The sequence below is a fragment of the Nilaparvata lugens genome, chromosome 4 (genome assembly GCF_014356525.2).
Source record: "Nilaparvata lugens isolate BPH chromosome 4, ASM1435652v1, whole genome shotgun sequence".
In the NCBI taxonomy this organism is placed as follows: Eukaryota; Metazoa; Arthropoda; class Insecta; order Hemiptera; family Delphacidae; genus Nilaparvata; species Nilaparvata lugens.
Window position 1 is genome coordinate 19,618,938 of NC_052507.1, and position 25,798 is coordinate 19,644,735.

General features: G+C 33.7%; 1 protein-coding gene across 2 annotated transcripts in view; it reads right to left on the bottom strand.

The window, feature by feature from the left end:
* Nucleotides 1–25,798, bottom strand: part of LOC111047634 (lutropin-choriogonadotropic hormone receptor) — a 98,586-nt gene that overhangs the window by 24,661 nt on the left and 48,127 nt on the right. For both annotated transcript variants that reach the window (XM_039426886.1, XM_039426887.1), the window contains exons 2-5: nucleotides 18,005–18,238; nucleotides 10,078–10,152; nucleotides 4,904–4,978; nucleotides 488–565 (exon numbers count right to left, since the gene is read on the bottom strand). In XM_039426886.1, coding sequence (XP_039282820.1) covers nucleotides 488–565; nucleotides 4,904–4,978; nucleotides 10,078–10,152; nucleotides 18,005–18,238 — 462 coding nt within the window. The remainder of the gene's footprint in view (nucleotides 1–487; nucleotides 566–4,903; nucleotides 4,979–10,077; nucleotides 10,153–18,004; nucleotides 18,239–25,798) is intronic.

Genomic DNA, 25,798 nt, shown 5'->3' on the forward strand with positions numbered 1-25,798 from the left:
TAAAAGATTGAAAGGCAGTTCGAATTAAACTAGAACAAGTACAATACTATCAAGAAATGAACAATTTTCAATTACGTGATATTTTCTATGAACATTAAAATTATTTACAGTAATGATTCTGTTAAATGATATTAATTTCTCCTTAATTTTACATCCCTTTGAATTGAAGAATAATCCTTTATAAACATAATAGGAATTTATACTGTTCAACTCACGTTTAGAAAATAATAATAAATCATGACTTGAGAAGAGTTCTTTAACTATAGGAGCGAAAAATAAATCTTGGTCTCCATACTTAGATTGCTTTTGATATCAGATTGTTTGATGCCATTAAATGTTACCAAGGAGTTATGAAAACGAGTGGGCGGATAAATTTGATGCATGCTTTTTTGCTCTTTTTCAAGATCCAAGCAGATCAGATGCAGCTTCCTGTATGCTTGCTTCACATTTTACTCCAAGAAAAAACAAGTTGATTGATGTCACTTACAATATTCTCAGCTCCGGCAGTGAAGTTCGAAAAAAGGCATCTGGAATGCTCTTTAGGGAAGGAGCGTAGTTGATAACTCTAGAAAAATGAGAGAGTAGTCAACTTTCGATAGAAAAAATCCAAGTATCAACAAGATGCTAAAGGTTACAAGACCAGTGATACCATATTGTATGAAGGAGATACTAATTGAATTATATTACTGACTCATTTCTCGAATCCAGAAAGTTGAATGGTGATATTTTTGGGATAGCTAACCAGAAAACCTCCCCCATGCTTGTTCCTAACCTTCATTAGAATCTTCTCTCCTTATTATACAGTACTTGCCTAGCTTGTGGACTATAGATGAATGATTAACCACCCTCGATAACTGATTGCAACTATAAGAAATGATAGAAAGTGATCTGATTGAGTTATTAGTTTATTCTTTCAAGCATATTTCATCTGTCATGCCATCATGGCATGTCTAGGATAGGAGGTTGAGCTCATACTAATTAGACGTCAATTATATAATTTTCCCAGTAGAAATATTCACGAACCAAGAGGAAGTATTCCAGGCATTATGAACTGAAATATTCCCTCACCTTCATTCATAGAATCAGATTCCGAGATCAGAAATAGTTTCTTCATAATTGATTGGATTCAAATGAATACAAGAATAATAAAAATGTTGAAAAAGTATTTAAAAATCGTATTAGTAGGAGTGAAGTGACCTCACAGGTCGACAAAGTTCGCGAATGCTTTGAAAAGATCTGACCATTGGTTTGTTGATACAATCGTATTGGTTAAATACAAAGTTTGTTCATACAAGCGTCGGTGAGGCTCAATCAATATTGTATGACTGTAGCAGAACCGTTGCCATTGCTTGTCAGGAGGTGCAATACAGTTGGAGTGTGGCTTGTTCAAAGATTACACGAGGAAACTGCGCCGCCAATGGATGAGGGGGGCTTCTAGGAGTGTAATTACAATTACATAGTTGACAGCCGAATGAATTTATGAATCCATGTGCTGTGTTCCGGTACTATTAACTGAAACTCTACATACAACTGCGATTCCAGCAACCAGTCACTGCTGCCATACTGATAATACACGTGTATTTGCAATTACAGGAACAGAAACAAGCCAACAGGCGGTGTTGATACTCTACCTAATTTACTGATAGACCTTTGTCATAGCTTCTATGATCAATTTTGTTTGAAGCTGTTATTGACATGACATCATTAATAACGCAAACCTCATAAGGGATTGCAACTAGAAATTGATACTTAAACATCGTCTCGATTAAATGGAAACAGGGATTGAAGCCCTAAACCTTATAACAATTCACCATTATATTACCTAAAATTAACTGCAGAGGTCCAAACTCTTTGATTCAACCTGCTCATGTAATCGACAGAATGATAATTATAGAGAAACGTTAATACACGGACATATGAATAATAACCCTGTCTCATGATAAAATGTAGCATAATCTGACAGAACTTTTCATATCAATGTTTTTCTACATTCAAATTTATCATGAGAGATGTTATTTACCTTTCCTGAACTGTCCAATAATAACATCCTGCTCAATTCTTTATTGAGGATTGCATCGGAATATTAATCTAGTATTATAATTTCATGCAATTAATGATGAAGCAACTTATGATTATTAAAATAGGCTCTTATTAAATCAATTCGGCAACCAGTTGAAATAATTTCTGAAATAAAACTAGCTTTTGTTATTATATCTATGAGAATCTCATTTGTACTCAAAATGTTTTATTCCTATGAAAAATGTTCTTTCAAATTACACTGATTTCAAGTGGTAGCCTAACTTTTCATTCACCTGTGGAATATTCCACTATGAGGTGTTGAGAGGGTTGCATACTTTACCCCGTCGAAAAGATTGCCAATAATTATTATTTGTAGTTTTAAAGCGATGGTTGGGAAGCAGCAATTGGTTTCGTGGTCGCACTTTTGACTTGAGATACTCTATGATATTCTTCCCCCTTGATCCTCATCAGTCGAGCCATTTTTTATGATTGAGAAGTATTAGACTTTTTAAATCATGACTAGAGACCTTATGGGGTATTTTAGCTCTGTAGAAAAACAATGTTATTTGAAAAGTATGATCGTGAATATTAAAGAAGACTATGATACAAACTGATTTCATCTTCGAAGTGAAACGTCGATAGTAATATATCGAATCGCAGGGAAAAATGAGTAAAACTCTCACAACTTTATCCGCTGATAGTATTGCCGACAATAACTATTACGATGGACACAATGGGATAATTATTATCATGTGATCAGAATAGATCGTAATACTGTACAACATAATCCGTTAATGGAACAGACCACTTCCGTGTACACAATATGGAATGGCATGTAGAGGACACCTCGAGATTAAATCCATATTTCATCCTAGTGATCCTGTACAATGTTACTGGAAACATTTTCAGCGAAAAACGAAAGTACTATTTGGAGGACGTAGCAAGAATATGATCACAGAATTCGAAAGAATTGAGTTGGGTCGACAAAAATACGTGTAAATTCAAGTGCCTTCTTGACGCAAATGAGAGTTCACCGGATGCTGTATCATAAAGATAATGAACTACTGGAGTTTGGAAGAAAATCAATTGTTGACTCTCTCCAATATCCTGTTCCTCTGCTGATGAAGATATCAATTTTCCAAATGGATACGCTCCATTTCTTCTTTTTTTGCCTTTTTGAGTGGTTATTCCACAGAACGTTCCTTTTAAGAAAACCTTTTCACATTACTTATTACCCCTTGGCTCTTAATCACAATTAACTTGTGTGAAAAATTCACAACTCCAGTAAATTAGGAATTTTATTGTTAGAGTTTATTATGTTTGCTCTGTATAGTGTCAACATGAGCTAACATGTTTTTAACACTATTCATACAATGATGGATTTTTGTAACAAGAATCTGATCATTCTCTACTATCCTTTATGGATTAATAGTTCAATTTATATCATTCACGAGGGCAATCATCGTGGGAGAATCAGAATAGTAGAAAGCGAAAAATGTAAGGAAAGAAATAAGCTGAAAACATTCTTTGTGAGGCGGACTTAGGACTTGTGGAATAGTGAGAAGTAGTTGAGATATAGGGATATACTTGACCTTATCAAAATTTTAATATATGGAAAACTTCTTATTGGTATTGACTAATTTTTATCAAGGAACCATAATATCTGTTGTGAATAAGCGCTTGCCAAATTTCCATAACAGAAATTCCATAGTAAGTATGGATGATGAAGTTATAAGAGTTAGTGCCCTTTGCACAAAAGCCGATTCAATTATAATTATCATTTACTTCACGAGAAGATCAGAAGAGCCTACTTCTCGAAAAAACTTCTCTGATTAGTTCTCGTGAAATTAACCATGATTAAAATTTAACCGAATTTTCTACAACTGGACCATAGTATTCAAAGTTAAAATATATAATGGGCCCTTTTCAAGTAATAAAATGGACATTTGCAATGTTCCAAAGGTACAAATTCAATGAAAAGTATTTAAAGTCCATGTAGCGACATTCAGTTTATTTTTTAGGAATCTGCGTATCAATAAGAATAAAGAACGGACAAACTTCAGTATTATCATTTTTGATAATTGCATTTTAGATCCAAAGATATGAAAACGTATGCTCTAAATAGAGAAAAATGATTGTAAACGAACATTAACATTCAGTCTCAGAAATAAATGTAGAAGCTTATAGGAGCTCTATTCTCATATCCTAACATTTATTTCAATATTATCGCAACTACAGTGCATTTTTTCAAAATTACCAACTATTTTATTCTTGTGGAAATTAGAATAAACACAGAAAGGAAACAGTATGAATTTCCATCAGCACTGGATGGATGGAGTATCTATTTATTACATTTCTACATAATATGAAACATCCAGGATAACGTTGCTGCTACCAGTACAGGATCAATATTGCATTTCAGCAGCTAATAAGGAAAACTTGACTGCGAATCTATTAATAACTTGGATCCATTTGGAGTGCTGACAATCGGGAGGATGGGTTATAGCTTTTTCCGTTCCGAGGAGTCCATTCACTCAAGAAAACCTATCGTCTAAAATCTACCGTGTCGATTTAAATTGAATCGAATTTAAATTTAAAATATTGCAATTGGACTATATCTTCCAGACAGAGGAAGCGGAATCAACATAATATTTTTCAAATATATAACTTCTATCTATCGTAGAACCATATTTACTGAATGATATTATAACAATGCTGGTCTTTCCATTACACCTTGTTCATTAAATTATAAAACGATTCTACAGATTATGAATCAATGAGGGATGATTGAATTTTTATGACCATAGAATGAAAGGATAAATGTGTGATGTACAAAACATAGTTATCAAATTATTAATTTTAGTTAATTAGTTAAACAACTCACATTGTTCTCAAGGCTGGAAGATTGTTGAAAACTCCTTGCTCAATAACTCTCAGACGGGATAGGTGATTCAACGAGCTGCAAGAGGAATACTTACTGTTATTATCCTGATGAAAAAAATTATCATCAAGGGTGAGCTTACCAGTTCAAAATGTCTCAATTATAAGAAATAATTGATGATGATGATGATGATGATGAATTTATTGATAAATTTGATGGCATAACGGTTGGATTTCAAATCCGTGAATCATTGTCCCCGATGAAAAACCTTAGTGCCATTGAAATCTGTCTGTAGTTTTCTGCTCGTAAGCAGGTCCTTCTATATGGCAGCAGCCCTCCACTCTCTTCTATTCTCTGCCAGTCGCTTCGTTGCATAGTAGCTCATCTCCTCCTTGATGTCGTCCAACATTTTGTATCTTCTTCTCCCTCTTCCTCTTCTTCCCTGAATGGTCCCCTCCATGGCATAATATCAACAAGCAATATCAACATATGTGACCAACAAGCATTGCCGTCTCATCCAATCGATGAATGAAAGAAATAAGAAATGCCATTGAAATAAGAAATTATAAGTCAATGATTTTGGTCTGGGTAGGAGGTTCCAGTCTATGGTCAAGTGAACAGTTTTGTGTACTTTTAGGGGGCAAAGTGAGGTTTTTCTCCCTGAGGGGAAATGTTTGGAGCCAAGGGAGAAATCCCCCTGGGGGAGAAAAACACTTTCGTTCTCGTGATGTACACAACATTCTTCTCCACCTTTTAATTTCAACATTCATATATATTTTTTTCAATCTTTCCTTCACTGTACAAATCTTGTTTATATTTCAGACATAAAACTACAAACAAAAGTATGCTTTTGTTGAACAATAGTCTAAAAAATCTACTATTTATGAGATTCTATGTTCCTATAATCAACACAGTCGTTTTGATACTTTGTCCAATAGAATTGCTTCCTATGTTATTTTCTTAGCTCCCTATTTACCCAGTTATTTCAATTTATTCAAATGGAATTACTTCCAGTTTTTAAGTTTTGAAGTGTCCGCTTTACTCCATAGGACAAAACAGTAGTGATTAGTGATTTACTAGAAGCAGTGAATTAGATTCCAAAAGTAGAATACTGTTCTAGAGAGCAAAGTAAGACTTTGGTAGGTGGCTTCTCCAATACAATATGAGTTGGTACTTCCAAGCCCTTACACGTCATACTTTTTTTGCCTTTTATTCATAAACAAACATAATAAACACACAATAGCCTAATCTAAAGGGATTACTTTTTATCAACACTGTTCTACTTCCCCAAGCAGTGGAAACTCATGCAAACCTTGTATTAAAGAGCATTTCTTCATTTATGTGTATCTGAATTTAGCGTGAAAGTCGAGTATAAAATGTGACCATTGTTGAGCAGGGAATGAAGCAAGGGATCGTTAGCGTGTGATGGAGGGTGGTGGGTGGAGGTTGGTAGTGGCAGTTTTGAGAGCGATATGTTGCCGCTGCTATGAATCCATGTCACTGATTAGGCTATTCAACCTGTAGCAGAATGTATCTGTATCGCTGACTTATCGCAGACTATGTATTTTTAAATTTTAGTTTGGTGTAGTGAATCGTGGAGATTATAAGAATGCAATTACAGAAATAGAAAGAAAAATAAAAATCTCAGTAAATCATGATTTACTTCATATCACTTGAAAATGGCATCAATGTCCGAAACATGTTGTCTTTATAAAGGGTACTGAGATTTTTATTTTTCTTTCTATCTCTATAAAAAGTAGCCCTATACAGAAAAGAGATGAATGCAATCACATTTGTATCAGACTCCTTTTATTATGAGTTATATACTGTATATCATTACCGATAATTATTCAGTTCGATAGCCAAATTGAATAACCAGAGTAGTTATGATTCAAATTAAAGTTTTTTCGGACTGAATTTCGTTCGATTGTATTATAAGGGTTTATTTGATTTGACATGATGAAAAATGCTGAAATTTAAAATGAAGTACTATTGTATTATAGATACATGTGCCATTATAGATAAAACACTGCTTTTCTTCACCCTCTGAAAAGAGACCTGTATCACAATTTGTTATTCCAATAATTAAAATTTCGATTTTGAAATAATGTAATGAATATAAAATTGATTTCGAATGGAAATTTATGATCAATTCAACTCACGATTGGGGGGAAAAGGGTGTTGGGAAATGTATTTGTTACCAGTAATAATGCTGGATTGATGACGTTTTCAAATTATTGATCTTCAAATTTTTTTGATAAGTCTGCTCAAGATAAGATTCATACAAGCGGTTTCTCTCAAGCTTCAATGCAACGGGATGCACTCATTATAATTAAACCTGAGCCAAATGTGCTTTGTGCTTGCAGACATACAATAGAATTAATAATTCACTACATATCCTCGTATCACCGGCATAGCTTGATTCTACTGTTCGTTGGTAGATTATCCTATTGGCTGTACCACTTAGGTGCAATGAAATAATAATCAATATTCATATCATAGTGTTGGTCTTAATCACCCTTGAGAGTTGATAGCTATCAGAGGTGATTCAGATCTCCACAGGCGACGACATGATCTGATCACTTCAATTCGATTCTCTTTAAACATAGCATGTTGATTTTTTTGTTGAAAATGTATAGACGATAGTAAATTTTGAAAAAATAAACGCGCAATATCACTTTTCAAAAATAAAGTATCAAAATACTTCAGATTGAGTAAGGTTAAGTATCAGCTCACACAAATTTATTTATCGTTTTGAGGTATGAGAGTTTACAGTCCCTATCAGTTTAAGTCCACCTTAATTCACAAATTCAGTAAAATAATTGTTCAAATTGAGACCGTTTTAACTTGAAAATAGATTTATTCCAGCAAACAACTTAATTTTTGAACAGAAACAGACTAGAATTTTTTACTTCTGATCTAAGTCAAACAAGGTCACAACCATTAAAAGAGCAAATTTTGAGATTCGGCATGAGAAATCGTAGAATAATGCTGATTGTTCAATGAATGAGAGATTGGAACATGAAGAAATATCAGGTTAAGTATCTCAATTTATAGTGAAAGCTATTGATAGAGGAATGGGAGATGGAAAATGAAAAAAATCCTCTCCGATCCTAGTGGAAGCTATTATGTTATCTCCCACACCTACACTCCACACCTCATGCATGTTCTGGAGTAATTCATCTTCAAAGCAATTTCCCCATCATAATCACAAGAAAAAATTATTATTATTCTGGATCATGCACTTTTCATGAAACAAATCAAAGGGAGTTTCATGGTGTCAGCCAAGACAAAGCGAGTGAAGACGATTGATTAGAATGAAACACGCTCAAGTAACCAAACTAATTTTTCTCCGACTTTTCTTTGGTCACTAATGCTCCTGTTTCATTTGAAACTATGAAGAATAAACAAGGGTATCATTCCAATTATAAACTCTTGACAAGCAATTCCATAAATAAGTGTCTTTGCTGAAAGTTCAGAACAGCTCATCTGATTTCGACGGAGTTAATGAAGTACTGATAAAACTTGAAATCCTACTTGTCGAAAGATAGTCAAAGATTACTCATCTCAGGTATATTCCTTTGTTAGTTCATTGAAGATGACAGTATGTGTCTTGCTTGATAATCTTCGTTGCCCAACCCTTACAACTTAATAATACTTCTATCATGTATTTTTTAGATCACGTCTCAAGGACTCCAGTTATGGAGTATAACACAAGTATTTTATTCATCTTCATATTAAACCATACCTCCAATTCTAATCGGAATATCATTGGGTTTTTGTTGAGGTTGAGTCCAAAGCTTACGAAAGTGTGATTGAGGACAGGTTCTATGATAATTAATTGTGCCCATGGTCAGAATTGAGTGAGACTCACTTGGGAGTCAGGTGAGATTAGATCTATCCGATCTTTAGCTCTTAGTAATCAGGATGAGATTGCAATGTGTAATGCTGCAGCTATATGTGGAGAACATCATCTCCAAGTAACTTGATCCTTTGCAGATTAGGAAAAATGCCAAATCCTGTTGTCGCTATGACAACACGTCTTAACAATACGAGTTTCAAGTAGTAGAGATGTAGCAATTTTCCTACATCATCAAGTGCACTGATGCACGAGGAATTCCACGCTTTAGAGATTAGCAGTTTCTAATGCTGTCATGGATCTCAATTTATATAATGGTAAGTGATTATAATATATAATCTTACAAATTATCTATTATATTTTTGAAATCAATTAAAAGTAGTCAAAATATTAATATAATACAAATTTTGAAATTAATTGATCTGATAAATTCAAAATTGTAGTAGACACATTTTTTGGGCTCAAAATAATGTGTGAATACACCCCCAGACTGTGTATTCCAAATTAAGGTTTAGAACAGTTTTGGGCGAATGCCTGTTGTTTTTACCTGGATTGTATTTGTATATGATTGAATAAATAAATGGATAAAGTAATATAGTATGGAAGTTAATGAATGTATAGTTTCTGATGGAGGAATGAATCCTTCATGAAATAATGCGACTCTGTGACACAGTGGCATATTGAGATGCGACGCGACGTGATTTGACTTTATCCGAGTCTACTATATAGGTGAATATTATATTTATCATATAATATTCACATAAAGACGAAGTAAAAATTGAGACACACGTGCAAGGATTATAGAATACGTATTATAGGTACGTTGCACTCGTGTGAACATTATAAAATGATCATAATGATATTATCACATATCGCGTCACGTCTCAATATGAGACTAACCTTACTCTGATATGTGACTCGGGTCACCTCATGGCACATCATGTCACGTCGCGTCGCGTATCAATATACCAATATGCGACTATTCTGATGAGAGTTGATTTTGCCGATACGTTTATCAAAAAATAGCATATTGCAGGATATCGTGAAGTCATGTTAAAAAGTTGAAAAAACAAGAACTTGAAATATTCATGACTGAATTGAAAATACAATTTGATACAAATCAAGCTCAAGATATCATTCCTCTCCTGGAATGGACTGAATTATAGAACTTAGAAGAGAGGAGATTCATGAATATGGATTTGAATGTCTTTAGAAACATGATACTTCGCATGCTACCTTACATATATTGTTCTGTAATGAATTGAGAATAAATTTGGATTTGAATATGGATAATTTGACTCGTTTATGATTCACTTACACATCTGCAAGCGTGCTTCGATAAGAAATTAAGCTGTCTGCTTCGATAACCTCGATGGCTGCGTTCGTTACAGTTCTGAAAAGGAGAACAATAAATCCAAAATTAGAAACTCAACATTTCTGAGAACATTCAGATATTCCCTGGTGAGTTCTATAAATATTCAGAGTATCAGGATTTTCAAAGATGGAAAAAAAATTATTGGCTCAAAAAATGTACCTTAAAACTTATAGAGAACTTGAAATTGGGGTACCCTATTTTATTTCAAGTATGAGATAAGTCTTGTATTTCTTGCCAAGTCCGATATCAATTATGATTAGTTTGTTGCAGTCAACTAAACAAACCTGACAACTTCATCATGGGCATTGGTGGACACTGCAAGAGGCTCTTCATTATTAAGATAAGTCTTATAAAGGGAAAAATTCAGATAATTAAGGATTTATAGAGATGAAAATTGGATACCTTATTTGGAAAGAAATATTTTCCTCACCCATGGTAGTAGGTAGGGCAAGGAAAGCAAAACATAGAAGTATGCTCCATGTACTTAGATAAGGTAAGGCTACCCTGCATTAATTAATATTATCAACTGTGTCAATGAATATACACACTTTGGCAAGGGTTCTTCAAACAAACAAGAACAAGGCAGGCCATGTTATGATTACGTTGAGAAGTTACGAAGCGAAGGAGTGGCTTGAGTACTCCATTATAAACGTAGTTGCAGATGATTAACAGTGACGGTGGAGAGGGTTTGGTGGTGAGTGGTGAGTAGCGAGGGATTCAATGACTTCAAGAAGACATGCTTGAACAGCTCTGGTCAAAGTAATGCTCGAGCAAGCGGTTTCCATTAGATACTGCATTACGAGGCTTCGCGTTTTTCTGTGAGAAGAGAAGTTCACAACTTCTGATGAACTTTGAGAATCCGCAGAACGAATAATTTCCATGGACATTTTAAGATAATCAAATATTTTTTCAGGAATCTGCGAAGAATCTGTAACACATAGTAGTATCAAATATTGTTTCAATGAATGATTAGAAAAAATAAGTTATACTATCACGTCAAATATTTCAACTATACTTTTCAAGCTTAAAATACTTGAGATATAATTAGTTTTCAAACTAAGATGACAATAATATAATAACTGATAAGATATACATATAATCAATACAACATATATATCATCATCATCTATATCATCATCATCATCATCATCATCATCATAATCCTGCGTGCAAGGATTAGGCTAGTGTTATGTTCGGGTCTATGATTTTACATTTTATACCTCGTATTAATAATTTGAGTAGTTGTTAATGCCGTCTCTTACGTGGCCTTCCAATGATAATCTATTGATCTTATGCCTTCTGAAAACAAAATACTTATAAAGGATAAACAGATTGAGAGATTTTGGCGATGAAAAATAAAGATGAATCATGTATAATGATTATTGATTGTAGATATACACATTACTAGTTAAAAAAACAATATAAAAATCTTGTAATACCCTTTTATTAAAACATTTGAAAAACTTTGAAACATTTTAACGACTAGTTTCGACCTACTTTGGCCATTTTCAAGTTACAATTAGTAGGTCGAAACTAGTCGTTAAAATGTTTCAAAGTTTTTTAAAAATGTTTTAATAAATGAGTACTACTAGTTTTGTATATTGTTTTTATTGATTTCAATAAAGTAGCCCATTCATATAAGTGAAGTGATTTTACATTACTAGTATATGATTTGAGTGAACTCTTAGTACTTCAGTTCGGAGTGTTTGAGTGTTGGGTGGATAGGCCTACTGAGCTGGAGAAATGAAAAAATCCTACAAAATGGAAGGTATGCTATCCAAAATCACTCCATGATTTCTTTGAATCAGCCGTCCATTGATCAATAATCAATCCTCTCACAGACACACAAGACTTTTGATCATGCGAGCCACGTCCTCTTCAAAACGTATAACACATTGGCTCCTCGAATGCATCATTCCCAGAACAGAACCTGTTGAAAAGTAATCTCTTAAAAAGCGCCGAGTTTAATTGAGTTGGCTGTTAGCGGGGTCAACTAACTGGATTATCCAATAGAGTTGGGAGTATGATAGTCTGACTAGTAGTGCTAATTAGATCTTGGCACCAGATACAGCGATTAGTGCTCGTGTAGAATTTATGAATTCGCCATTGAAGAGATCCGCAGTGTACTGCAGCTTCTGTCCGGAACAGGCTCATCGTAAGTTGAGAAACCATGTTCCAAACAACTTTATTTTTATAGAGGCTGCATAGATGAACGGACCTAAAAGCACCCTTTTTCAACGAACAAGTGCATCATGGGAGTACTCTTTTCATAGAGATGATAGTTTAAGTTTTGCGGGTGGATTCACTCAATGGAAAATGAAATCAATATGATTCGTGATATTATACCCTCGACGATGTTCATGTTCACTGTTGTAATGATTGTATTTAATAGAATTAAAGAGTGGAATAACTTCTCTCAGAGTATTTATTCCTCCATGTTCAATTTTCCATATTTGTGTCGCTCTAAAAGCAACTAAACTTTGTGAAAAGAGTTACCAATATTCTTTTCATAACTACTTCAAATGCTCTTGATACCATAGAATTGGGCTATCATGGATGGTTGGAAAGTAATAAGAAGGTTATCTGAATCTGTTACTTTTCATTTTTATTAAATTTAGATGGCTTATAGAGGTCTAACATCAGTGGAGCTATAATTGCTTATTGGAGTTCTAGTCCCATCCCTGTAAAATATTTTAAATACTCGTATTGGAATAATTCATTCTTCCTATCGCAACTGTAATGCAATTATTAATATAGAATTCTAATGTTCACATTTTTACAAATTAGTCTACTATTACACAAACCAACTGTACGTAGTTTGATTTATCGCAATTAATTTAGAAAAGAAAAATCATAAATAATGTTTACAATATTCTATTAATAATTCAAATACAGTATGTATATTTCCATTGTCAGTTTTAATATTTGAATAAGGATGGAAGAAGCATATTGACTACGGTTCCATTGAGATAATTGCGATGGAGAAAATATAGCTTTGTTCTATAGCCTCATGTGTATATAGTGTTTGCTGATATTTTTTGGAAGATGAAAAATCTTGAATTCAATTTCAATCGAATATTATCTTCCAAAAAAATTATACACAATTATGAAATACAGTATAAAACATATTTCGGAATTCTCTCCTGGACTATATCTCAATCTGTGTTTAGTAGGATCTGGAATCGGATTGAATATAGATCGATAAAAAATATTGGTGAATGATACAGAGTGTGCCATTTCAAATATGTTATTATTTCCTTCTCAATGTTGGAGCTGAACGACAAAATGGTTTCTTGTCATTACGGTAATGGTGGCGATAAGCATTCCTTCTGGTGGCGATAAGCCCAGATCGTCTCCATTTCACTCCATTAGATTTGGTGCTGAAAGTACTCAGGAAAACGTATTGAAGCATGTGGTGCTTTTGAGATAATACACAACTCGGGAAAATATCAATCAATCAGAATGATTTGGACTATCTCTCCGAACTTATGATTTTTTGAGAGAAGAGTGACTTATGTGACACGCATAAATATCATGCATATAACTCACACAGTAACATCATAACATAAAAAATAAATACCAAACTACAATGAAAAATGTTTAATGTGTGTAAGCGTGATATTGTGAAGTGAACGTGAGGTTTCTTTGCATATTTTAATGAGATTATTCTCAGTACAAAAGAATTTAATGTTGAACTATGAATTTTAGGCTAGCAAAATGTTTGTCAAAGTTCATTTGTAACTCAAGATTATAATTTGTTATTATTATCAGCCGCAGACAACCGAAGTGAAAGACACTCGGAGAAAATGATTCATTCATGGGACTGAGTGGCTTCTTATTTGTTCACCAGCTTTTTATTTTTGAAAAAATACGACTCCTCTTCCTCTGCTCCAATAATGTTCTGACACTCGAATAATGTTCTTGTCTTTGAAAGAAATATCAAATTCTAATTCTATAATGATTTTTGCATAAACTTGAAAACTTCCTGACAAGAGTATAATTTCCTAAGATAGATCCAATTCACTATAACTTAGAATTAATAATAATTTATAGACGTTTGAAATTGGGATTCAAATTAAGTCCTATTTCGGACTATGTGTAACCTAATACAAATTTGGGAGGGAATAGCACAATGTTACCTTATTTTTCCTCTCCCTATCATTTTGATGATGTACTTATTGTATAAATCAATAAAGAAATAAACAATCAAGAGAGTCTTGCTGCTGAGGTAATGCAATTGATTTTTATAAATGTAATCCACGATAACCTGAAATCAATAATCTATCGAGATAATGTGATACTAGTAGTATGATCTAGTAGTACTAGTAGTATGATACTAAGTATTCATCACCACTGTAGCATGATAATAGTTACGCTATATCTATGATCACCTTAAGATACAATATATTGAATATTGAATCAGATTCAATCGCAGAAGCAAATTAATTTTTTCGTAGTTATGTTCTTGAGAAGATTATTACTATTTATGTGAGTCTAATTCCATTAATCAAAAACATTCATATTCATATTCATCAGTTCATTTACAGTATTTCAAAAGAAATACTACAGTACAATATAGTCTCGAAACAACGATGTTTAATCTCCATTCTATTGAAATGTTCTGAATGACTGACTAATTCATTGTATGGAATAACTTGATAAGCTGCTGCATCTGCATCATAATAGCTATTCTTCAAGCTCCATTCAATAACTGGACAAGAAAATGGGAGAGTAGCGTGAAAAGTATAAAATTGATTGAATGGAAGATTATCATGATATTGTCCTAGTCACGAATCTGATAGAGAGCAGTGTATCTGCCTTCTATTTGATCGGGATGTATAAAGGGAGCTCTAAAGGGTTTGGTCATGGTGTACCTTGGAAAAAGTAGGAGTCTGGGATCCATAAAAAGAGGTAGAGAGAAAGCAGAGCCCACTTATTGATGTCAGTCTAGAGATGCTTGAATGGCAGTTCCCATTGACTGAGAACTGGCTGGTTTATCTTGGTTCCTCAGTTATTTGAAAATAAGACTCCTCCCACAGCAGTTTTCCCTCTAGTGAAAAAGTTCCTGCTTCGTTATGCTTTGAAGACGTTCCTCAACCTTGTGTTTTTCAACGAATTTACTAAGTTATGCATACAAAAACCCATTCAAAACCATGCTTCTCTGTTGTACTCTAGTGCTTCATTAGCAGCGAGAATATCAATGATAAACTTGAAATAAATCGCGTGATATTATGAATAAATGTAGGTTGTTTAAACTAATAAGTTTGCATCAATTTATATATCCGAAATTTATTGAAAGTGGATCTGTATTTTCTTTGATTTGAAAGAAGTAGAAAACCCATAAAAAGGGAAGGGGGCTTGCGTACATGGGCTTGACAGGACCGCTGCCTAACAGAGAAAAATAAAAGATTGTATTGATTTATCATCATTGCACAGCAATATATTTATGATGTCTGTATTCATCACTAATGGATTTGATTGATCATTCAATATTATAATCTATTTTATTCCTAAAAACTAGAAGTTTATTACGAGAATGATATGATTATAGCTTGAATGATGGTTTCCATTACTGAAATGTATAATGTATTAGTGACGCACTTATTTTATGAATCTCATCTAACAACCAAACATTGAATAATTGCATAAAATAAGCTACGTATGAAGTCAGTTTCAATTTATTGTATACTTTATCCAGGAGGTACTACAGGAAATTCAATTCATTTCTAGAGGAAGTTTCTTAAAGAGATACAAATGGGTTTAAACCTCTTTGTAATACTGTATTGATGAATAATACTCACCAATGTTACTAAACAGACAAAGCTTTATAACATAAATATAAAAATTGATTATTATGGTGGATTGTTACAATGATGATTATTATGTCGTAAGAATAGGCAGTGGCAGAAACAATGCAGATGAATGGAGCAAACGATTTTACTGGAAATTTAAACTGCATAATAACTTTCCATGGACTATGGATGAACAGCGTTATTCCACTTCTGCTAGGCCTACGCTATGCGGTTTCAGCATAGGCAAAGCTGCGAAGTAAACTTCTCGTTGAGAACTTGAGTTGGGCCTACTTCTGAAACACAGTGGAGTAGCTACTATGAAATGAAACATAGAAGTGACCCTGAATGGAAACTGAGGATCCTTATTCAGGAGCGTATTGAGTGAGTTCCTCAGAGTTGGCATAACTCTCAAGTTCTTCTACATCGGGTGGATGAGAGTTTATTATCCAGTTCCTTGAATACACTCTCAATCTCACCAATAACATTGCCATATGCTAATGTAACGTTGAATTCACAACTTTTAAGAAACTTGTAAGGAAGACTTCCATAGTCTCTGCTGATGATCTACGGAGAGACATCACATTGACTAAGGCTTGAATAAACTATTGGAAAGGTTACGAGTATATGTGAATATCTGAACAATTTATTGTTCAATATACAGTAATACATTGAACGACTGGTGATTACGTGAAATTATCTCACAACTTGATTTAACAGCGATTCATTATAATTGGAACGCATCTGTTCCTGCCTTCAAGTGCAGTTCGAATTAAACGTGAGTGTTGACGATGAAGTTGAATTAGATTTGAAGGAACAATTCCACCCACTAAACACCTGCGCTAACTCTTAACAAGAAAGCCTTCAATCAATCATTTCCACGTAGCCTTGTTAGTTGGATGTCGCTTGTTAGCAGGGTACGTCTTCAGACAAGGCAAGAGATAGGAATGCCTTATTGCCTAATGTCTGCAAGAATATTCCAGTTGCAAATTATCTTCCGTGTTATATTAATTGCAATTCAACTCAACACCATACTCCAAGCTCCAATCTCAATCAAAGTATATCAGTTGCGGTTCCTTGGCAGAAGTGGAATCTTGTCGATTGCAGAGCTATCTCTTACCACTTTCAACAAGTATAGATGAGGAGAAGGGAGGAGAAGACAAATGAGTCTAGAGGAAATTAGTTGACGTAAATAGCTATTTCGAATGAATTAAAACGGGACGGGAAGCTATTACTATTTGTATTCTAGGAATTCCAGTTTCTTCAGTATTCAATGCATACTATGCTGACAAAAATATTGAGCATTCCATATACAGAATCATTCTTAATGATAACCCATTTAAAAAAGGATTATTTTTTCGAGTATCATTCGAAATGAACAAAATTCATACCAATGAAAAAGAGAATTACATTTTTTCACCAAGTTTCTTTTTTTAATAATCACATTGCACAAGAGTAATGAATTTTAGGAATCATGAGGGATTACTATCATTCGGTTGTTATCTAATTAATTCCTATAAATTGAACAGAAGGCATGCAGAAGTAGGCTACTTAGAAGGCATGCACAAGTAGGCTACTTAGTGCAATCAAAAACTTCGAAGAAACTTGCTACTTTCCAAAAAACAAAGCAAAATTGAAAATACATGTATGTGAATATAAAACTTTTATAAATGTATTCTGATGATAAGGTGTGGGAAGGCCAAGGAAGAGATGGGCACCGAAACAGGTTATTTAAAAAAAAATACCTAATCCTTGAATTATGATGATGATGATGATGATGATGATGTGATGATGATGATGATGATGATGATGATGATTATGATGATGATGATGATGATGATGATGATGATTATAATGAAGATGCTGCTGCTGCTGCTGCTGCTGCTGCTGATGATGATGATGATGATGATGATGATGATGATGATGATGATAATGATGATGATGATGATAATAAAAGATTTATATGAGAGTCTTATAGAGTGGTAAGCTGGAAAAAGTGGAAATAATAATATAAAGAAAAAAATCAGCAGCTTCATTTTAGAAATGGACATCCCTACTTAATTTCACTTGATGATACTCACAGTGTGCGCAGATTGGGAGCTAGGTTGTCTGGGATGTGCTTGAGGTCATCACCACGGCACGTGCAGCCAGTTAAGTCGGAGCCGGTGAGGTTCTTGCACGTGCAACCGGAGTCTGTGCTCTGTACGAGTGGTGGCAGTAGAACGTCCTGCTGAGAGGTCCAGTTTCTCACAACGGATGTCGCTTCTGCCGAGCTAGCCGTGCTCTCCAGTATCGACACCATCAGCCAATGCAACCTTGAAAATATAAATTAATCAGTATCATTTATTCAATCATTTACAATCACTTTCAGGAGGACTGCACAGGATCAAGTTTCTCATCAATGATTAACGAAGTGGTTGTAACTACTGATAGATAATGAAAACACAAATTGAAATTGTCAACCACTTTTATTATTATACAATACTATAAAAGGATCTGATTCCAGCTGGTAAAGCCACGAAACCAGGTTATAATGATAAAAGCGGTTGACAATTATTCCAATTTGTGTTTTCATTATGGAAAAGTACCACAACATTGCAGACAACACAACTGTAAGGTTACTGATAGATATTATAAAACGGACATTCAGTATGATTTTGAATCAATTTCAATTGAGGTATAGTGAAGCTCTACACAATGTAGTGAAGCATTTCCTTGGTGATAAGTAAAGAAAAACAGGGAAATTGTTTTCTTTTGTTTCCTCACAAACTTATTCAAAAATCTCTTCTCAAAACTCTTTATGCGACTGAATAAAAAATTTTTGTGAAACAGAAGCTCTTATCAATTGTTAATATAAGGCCGAAATAACAATACTTGAACGTCCTTACAAGTGTGAAGATTTGTTCAGCAACATTGTAAGATAATAATAGTTCCTTAGTGGACTCGCATTTGTCCAAATCCCGAATCCTCTCCTCTTTTTCTAGTACTCCTGTAGTTGATGGTGTATTCTAATAGCCATTACCATTCCTCACATAGATTATTCCATTCATCATCCTCTTTTCGATCGATTCCCCAATATTGACTGATAGATTTTCCTCCGAAATTTCCGCCTATTATTCCAGCATGGGGAAAATTGTACTTTGATTTCCTTTCGCTTCTAATTGAAAGTTGATCCTTCTCAAATTAATAGGCATCTCTCTCATTTCAGTCCTTCGAGCCTTTCTTAAGAATCAATTTGAATCTTCAGAATTCCACTCAGCTCTTTTGAAACAATTGCTCAAGTTTTCCTGTCTCCCTCCCACTTTATTAAAACTTCCATTCAAACCAAACGATAATGAGATTTCCAACAAAATATCCAATCAAATTCAATAGCGATTGGTGATGTCCAAAAGCTTCCAATAATAATTATTTCAACTCTCCATTCTGACTTTACATTATTAGCTAGCCAGTCTACAGATGAAATTAAATGAGAAATTCCAGTAGGGGAAGTCTTCGAGGATAGACAGCAATTAATTTTACTTCCGATACTGTTGTTGGTGAGTAGTGATATTCCTAGCCAACATTCCAGAGTTTCATTTGGATTTTTCTCTCAATAATTATTTTACTTTCAATTATTATTGAATTATTGCAAGTGATTTTCGATCAAGAAAATGAAGATCGAAGATATTTGAGTTGCAATTGATCTATTAATAATTATTATTGAATGATAATCCAAAATAATAATAATTATCAATCATTATTATTAATTCATTAGCATTTAAATAATTTAATTGCAATATATCAGTTATTTCCATCTGATCTTTTAATGTTTTCAATGGATAATTCAAACTCATTGCTCATGTTCTTTACACTGCTCTGTTATAATAAATAGGTATCAATTCTTTTTATTTATTGGATTCACAGATTCGATGCCTTGGAAAATGATGCCTTCCCCAACTTTCTTAGCCATAGTTCAATATTATTTTCCTTCTTCCTACTTCCTGATTTGGAGCTTGTCGAATAGAATTCATTGAATCTACTCGCACTATCTCAACCGGAATATTCATCAATACTGTAAATTGCAGTATCAGACATAGTATCCATGGCAACAGACTCTGAGCTTCCACACGTGCAATAAAATCAATACTCTTGTCGGTTCTTACTAGTTTTTTGTCCAGTGATCCACGTACGAAACCTAATAATCACGATTATTACAATCAAATGAATTGGAACTAGAATTACTCGTAATAGGGCAAAAATACTCTGCAATGAGGGTCTGTTAACTATGACCGAATTCAATGACCACGCTTATAATCCTTTGATAAATCAGGAAATGAATTATTTCAAGCTCTTGAGCCCAAAACCATGTTTGACATTTACCGTATTTGTGAAATGTTGGTATTTATGAGGATGTTATCATGGTAAATACACTCTTGCACCACATCTAAACTTGTGTTCGAAATTGATGGAGTTTGATACTTTTCAGTTACAGAAAATCAATGAACAAAAATGAAACATTTACTATTATCAATTCCACTGACTTAGATTGTGTGAGTCGATTGTGGGTCAAGCCTTTATATAGTTTTGACTAGAAATCATACGAATGTCAGTGTTTAGCTAACAAAACTATCCATTCGAAAACAAAAGCTGCAGAAAGTACCGTACAGTTGAAGATTAATTTTTGCTATCTCATGGATGGTTTGAAGTTGAAGTAAGACTCTTGTGGCTTCTCACTGAGGAAACTAATACCTGATATTTTTCTCTCCACTTGATTACTTCTTTGCCCGCATTGTTGAAGTTTTCTTATAACGCCACTGCTTAGTTGGAATGGATTCTTCGTCCTTCTTCTTCATTCAACCACCTTTCTTCTTTGTTGGGTCACATGGAGTATCAAACAAAAATAATTCGATCCTTACTGATTATTAAAAGAATTAGTCATCCTACAGAGATTGATTACTACATCATTGGAATTATTATAATTGCAATTCAATAATAATTATTGTATTTGTTTGATTGTTTCCTAAGACTTCAATACCAGAGAACTTAAGAAAAGTTTAATCTAAATGTCTGCTTTTTCTATTTTTAACGAATTTTGGCATAAATTTTGAGTCGGAGAATAAGAACTCATACTGCTCATACTGATAGAGGACTTCCCGCAGGATTCTTTCTTGATTGGGTTATTTAATTCATAGCTGTTAGGCTCGGTTGACATAACATGTCGAACTACAACAAAATTCAAACATCAGTTAAAATATTTATCCTAAATGTCTGAATATTAGATAACCCAATCACAAATAACATAATGAGAGATAACTAGAATTCTCAATCACTCATAGAGTTAATTAGGACTGATATTAATTAGGCGTATCGTATCATGTTAATCATCTCTTGGTGCAGTGCTGATCTTTCAGATCATAGAGATCCAATTAATTAAAAGCTGGAACCTCGTTCCCAGTTTGATCTTTCCAGAGTTCACAGATTTCCTTATAACCTCATATTTTGACTATTCTCACATCATGTAGCCGGAAACAATCGAATTTCGTACAGTCCAGTTTTTATTATAATATAGTGCAGGAGCAACTTACATACTTTATAGAGCAACAATGAAATTTGAGAATTTTACCGCCACTTGTAACTTTTACAAAATATTACTGGAGTTCAATATTTTGTATGTTAAAATGATGTGATTGAAGAATTCTGTTAAAATTCGATCTGTCCATATTCCCAGATTTAAAGTGTAATTATTTTATTGCATGTTCCAAAAAGAGAAACTTCATGATTTTTCATAGAACAAGCCTATTAAAATCTGCTATTTCTTTGTTTTCAGATATTAATGTTTCTAGTGTTTGTATATATTGTCTCTATATTTCTATCATAAATAGAAATATGCACAGAATCAATCCCAACTCTAATCTCTCCCAAGAGACCAGTCTTAAACTTTACTTTAATCAGTTTTCCAAGAAATCCAGTTGATATATGAATAGAAAAAATAGGTTAGCTGATTCTTGATATCATGATAGATAGTGTCCAACTAACTTATTTTTCATTCAGATTCATCTACCACTTCATTCATACCAATTCATTGCTGTATCTAAAGCTAGTTCTTAGAATCACAGTTTGAGAGATATCCTGCTAAGCCTTGTGAGCAGGATGTGAAATGTTCTCCTAGATCGGTATTGACGGATGGTGACAAGAAGTAATAGGAAACACTGAACTCCAGGAATGGGTCTCAATTTTCTACACCCCACTTCCTGAGGTGCCATGAGGTATCAGGGGTGCTTGATACTCACGTCTGGAATCTCATGTTGTGGGAAAGTAATTGAGTACTGTAACACGCATCTCAGTTGAAAGGAGAGAAGTTCTATTCTTGTTACTCTATCTAGATTATATGCAGTTTTGTTTGAACAGCCAAGCTCGAAATCTTTTATAATCAAAATGAAAGTACATAAACTCTATCTATTAGTAGAAGGAATTTCTCGGAATATTCTCAAAGAACGGAAAACCCAATCACGAAAACCGTTAATCGGTCTCGGATAGAAAATCAATCAAAACTTTGCAAGCTTGAGGTACAAATTCATGATTCTTCGTTCAACTTTTCATTAGTCTCCAATCTGTTGCTGTACGGTAGCAGTATTCTAATTTCGGAAAATAGCAAAGCTTTGAGCCACCTCAGCAGCAAGTTCGAGAAATTCGTGGAATTCTTGATTCTCTTGCTTTCCACTGAAATTCCTTATCGACTTATCTTGGGAGATTGTAGTGATACTACAAACTTACCGGTGAGGTGGAGATTGTGGGCTTATCTATATTATTCTAAGCCGGAATGTTCGTTTCCAACCGACAAATGTGAAATAGTGGTAAATTCCTGATGATATAAAATTGCATCAGATTGTATCCATCGTAGGGAACAGTTTTTTAAAAATATGAAGTGTGGCATTTTTCTCCAATAACATTATCAAATTGTTTTTAAATATTATCGTACTTTTGACAATATCGTGTTAAGAAATATCTCCTTGAACAATTTTACTAGGGAAAAATCAAGTAGTAATCAATATTTACAACCAATTCGAAGTTAAAGTTTAGAACAATAGAACAAAAATAGTGTTGGAGTAGAGTGAGAAGGCAGACAAAATAATATATTGGTATATTCCTAACCGATTCCCAATATGCACTTATTAGATACTAGCAGGTAACCCGTGCTTCGCAAGGGTCTATTCTATAAGTTGACAAACTGAAAACTTGACGTAATGAAATCTAGAAGAATTGAAAATAGGTCTATGAGAATCCTCGGTTGATTAGGAGCATTTCAAGTAAATCAGTCCAGTAGTTTCAGACATGATGATGCGTCAAACATGATTTTCCTATCCTTTACACGTGTATACGTGTTTAAGCAAGTTCTTTCCTTTATTATAGTATAGAATATGATGAATAGATGGATGATATATCCATCTATCTATCATCTTCTACACTATAATAAAGGAAATTGATGAGAATAAATTTTGAAAGGTTTGAGAAATCGATGTGCGGTTTTAACCATACCTTTTCTCTGAAAATCCTGTATCGGAATCATGTATCATATGACCACCTTTTAATTAAAAGAAGGAAGTTGGATTCAAAATGAAATTTGGGTGCGACGGATAACCTGTTTTTATCATTCGAAAAGGATCCCCAATCTTACCTATCTTCTAATTTCCCTTTTAAAAAAATGTTCTGCTGCTTCCATACAACTCTGGAATCATGACAAATAATTGAAAACTTGACAAACTGAAAACTTTATGTAATGAAATCTTGAAGAATTTAAAATAGGTCTATAACCAACCTCGGTTAAGCAAGAATGTATATGCAAAATTTCAAGTTAATCAGTCCAGTAGTTCTAACGTGATAATGCGTCAAACATATTTTTCCTATACTTTACACCTGTATACGTTTTGTGAAGCTCTTATTGGGGAATTACTATCGCCTCCAAGGTTAGGTCAACACACGTATAACGAATCTTGTACTGAGTCACCAGTATTGAGGTTAGGAATTTGAAAATGCGTGCGTGGACGCTAAGTGAACACCAGACTGATTGAGTCACTACAAGATTCGATACAATCGTCTGAATCGCGGGAGGCATAATCACTCGCTCACCCTTGATTCTTCTTATGACTGATTGTATAATGATAAAAATGTCAGAGGTAGTGTAGCGGTCGCTAAACACTGAGTACGGATATCTTAAAACTATTACCTGTGATGAAACAGCATATAAAATCATACAGGTCGAGCAAAAACCCCGATGTGGATAATCTACGGGACTGCGTCTGTAATAAGTTCCGAAGGATTAAGATAGGGTACTAAGGACCAGAAATCGTTCGGAATATACTTCGAGAACATATAGTCGAAAAATTCGCTCCCAAGCCGAAGTTGGTCACAGATAAAAGCTGATATATAAGCAGGTGAGGACAGAGAATAGGTAATCTCGATCTGACCCCACACACTACATCCACTTAGATCTGTTCCAATATCCAGGTTGAACCAATTATTTCAATGATCGTACTCGATCGGTTCTTGATAATATAGAACGTGTCAGACACAATAATTGATAGGCTTAAGAAATAATCGAACTCAGAAAACGAATTGACAAAGTGGAAATATAATATAATAAAATATATAATTTGACAGTGCAGATTTAAAGCTTGGATTACAGATTGAAAATAGTTTAACATCGACAAAATAACTAGAAATTTGCTTGTGCTCGCATGATACCATGCATGATCCAACAGACTTTATAATTGACAAATTTAACAGCTTTTTAAAAATAATGAAAACAAATTATAAAAGATTTTTAAAATTACTCAAGGTCGTGGTTCTGGCAGCGGAGGATAGTTAATCAACTACAAGTTCTTATAAATTCTATACCAGATAAAATCTAGGATCTTAATGGTTATAAGCGCTTGTCGGCGTGGCCATTACTTTAAGGAAAAAAAATTTATTTGTTTTCTGCACTATATTTCTTTCAAAGCGAAGATTGGGGCCCCAAAACATAAAAACTCACGTGAATCCTCTTGGCGGTCGTGGTTCCTTTAGATCAAATTTTGTATGATTGGTGGCTGGTCCAGGTTTCGGTCTTAGCACGTGTGGAATTTTAATTAAATGTTTCCTTCACCAATTAAATTAGGGAATAATTATATTAGAATTTCTAGAACAATCAATTGATGGATAATTTTACAAAATAATAGATAAATCAGCCTAAGATAAAAAATACAAAAATCGAATAAAATTTCACTGATAGGTCTTTGGTAACTTTTCAAAAAGTTCTTAATGGTGAGGATTTTAAAAGGGAAGTGTCTTGCCTTCTTCTAAGCTTTTGGCTAGAACCTTTTTCTTGGAATCTCTGTGCTATTAATTTGCATGAAAATTCGCCATTGATAGGATGATTATGACATAGGCATGACGTCAGTGGCAAGCACTAAAATATAATTCCTTTGATTACAATGATAACCTCATTTGTATAATTTTGTAAATTGCTTAATTCTCTAGATACAGTTCCCCTATACAGTGTACATGCACTAGCATATATGATAAGGCAAGTTTACTGGCTGATAACAGATTAATATATGATGCTTTCAAACGATCATCCCTTTTGGTGCCATTTCTATGACATATGATTGGCTTAGACTTGCCAAAGAGATTCATTCACCATGTGACTCAGTTGAAACAGTAATTTATAATTTAATATTTCTATAGAATTCTTATTATATTCGAAATTGTTATAATTAATTTTGCTTCTCTTATCAATGATACAATATTCCTGCTATGACCTTGTTCGTTACTACAACATTCGACATTATAATTTAATTTCGTGAGTAATAAATAATTTTAACAATAATACATTTATTTATTTCTTGAAATTCTTTATC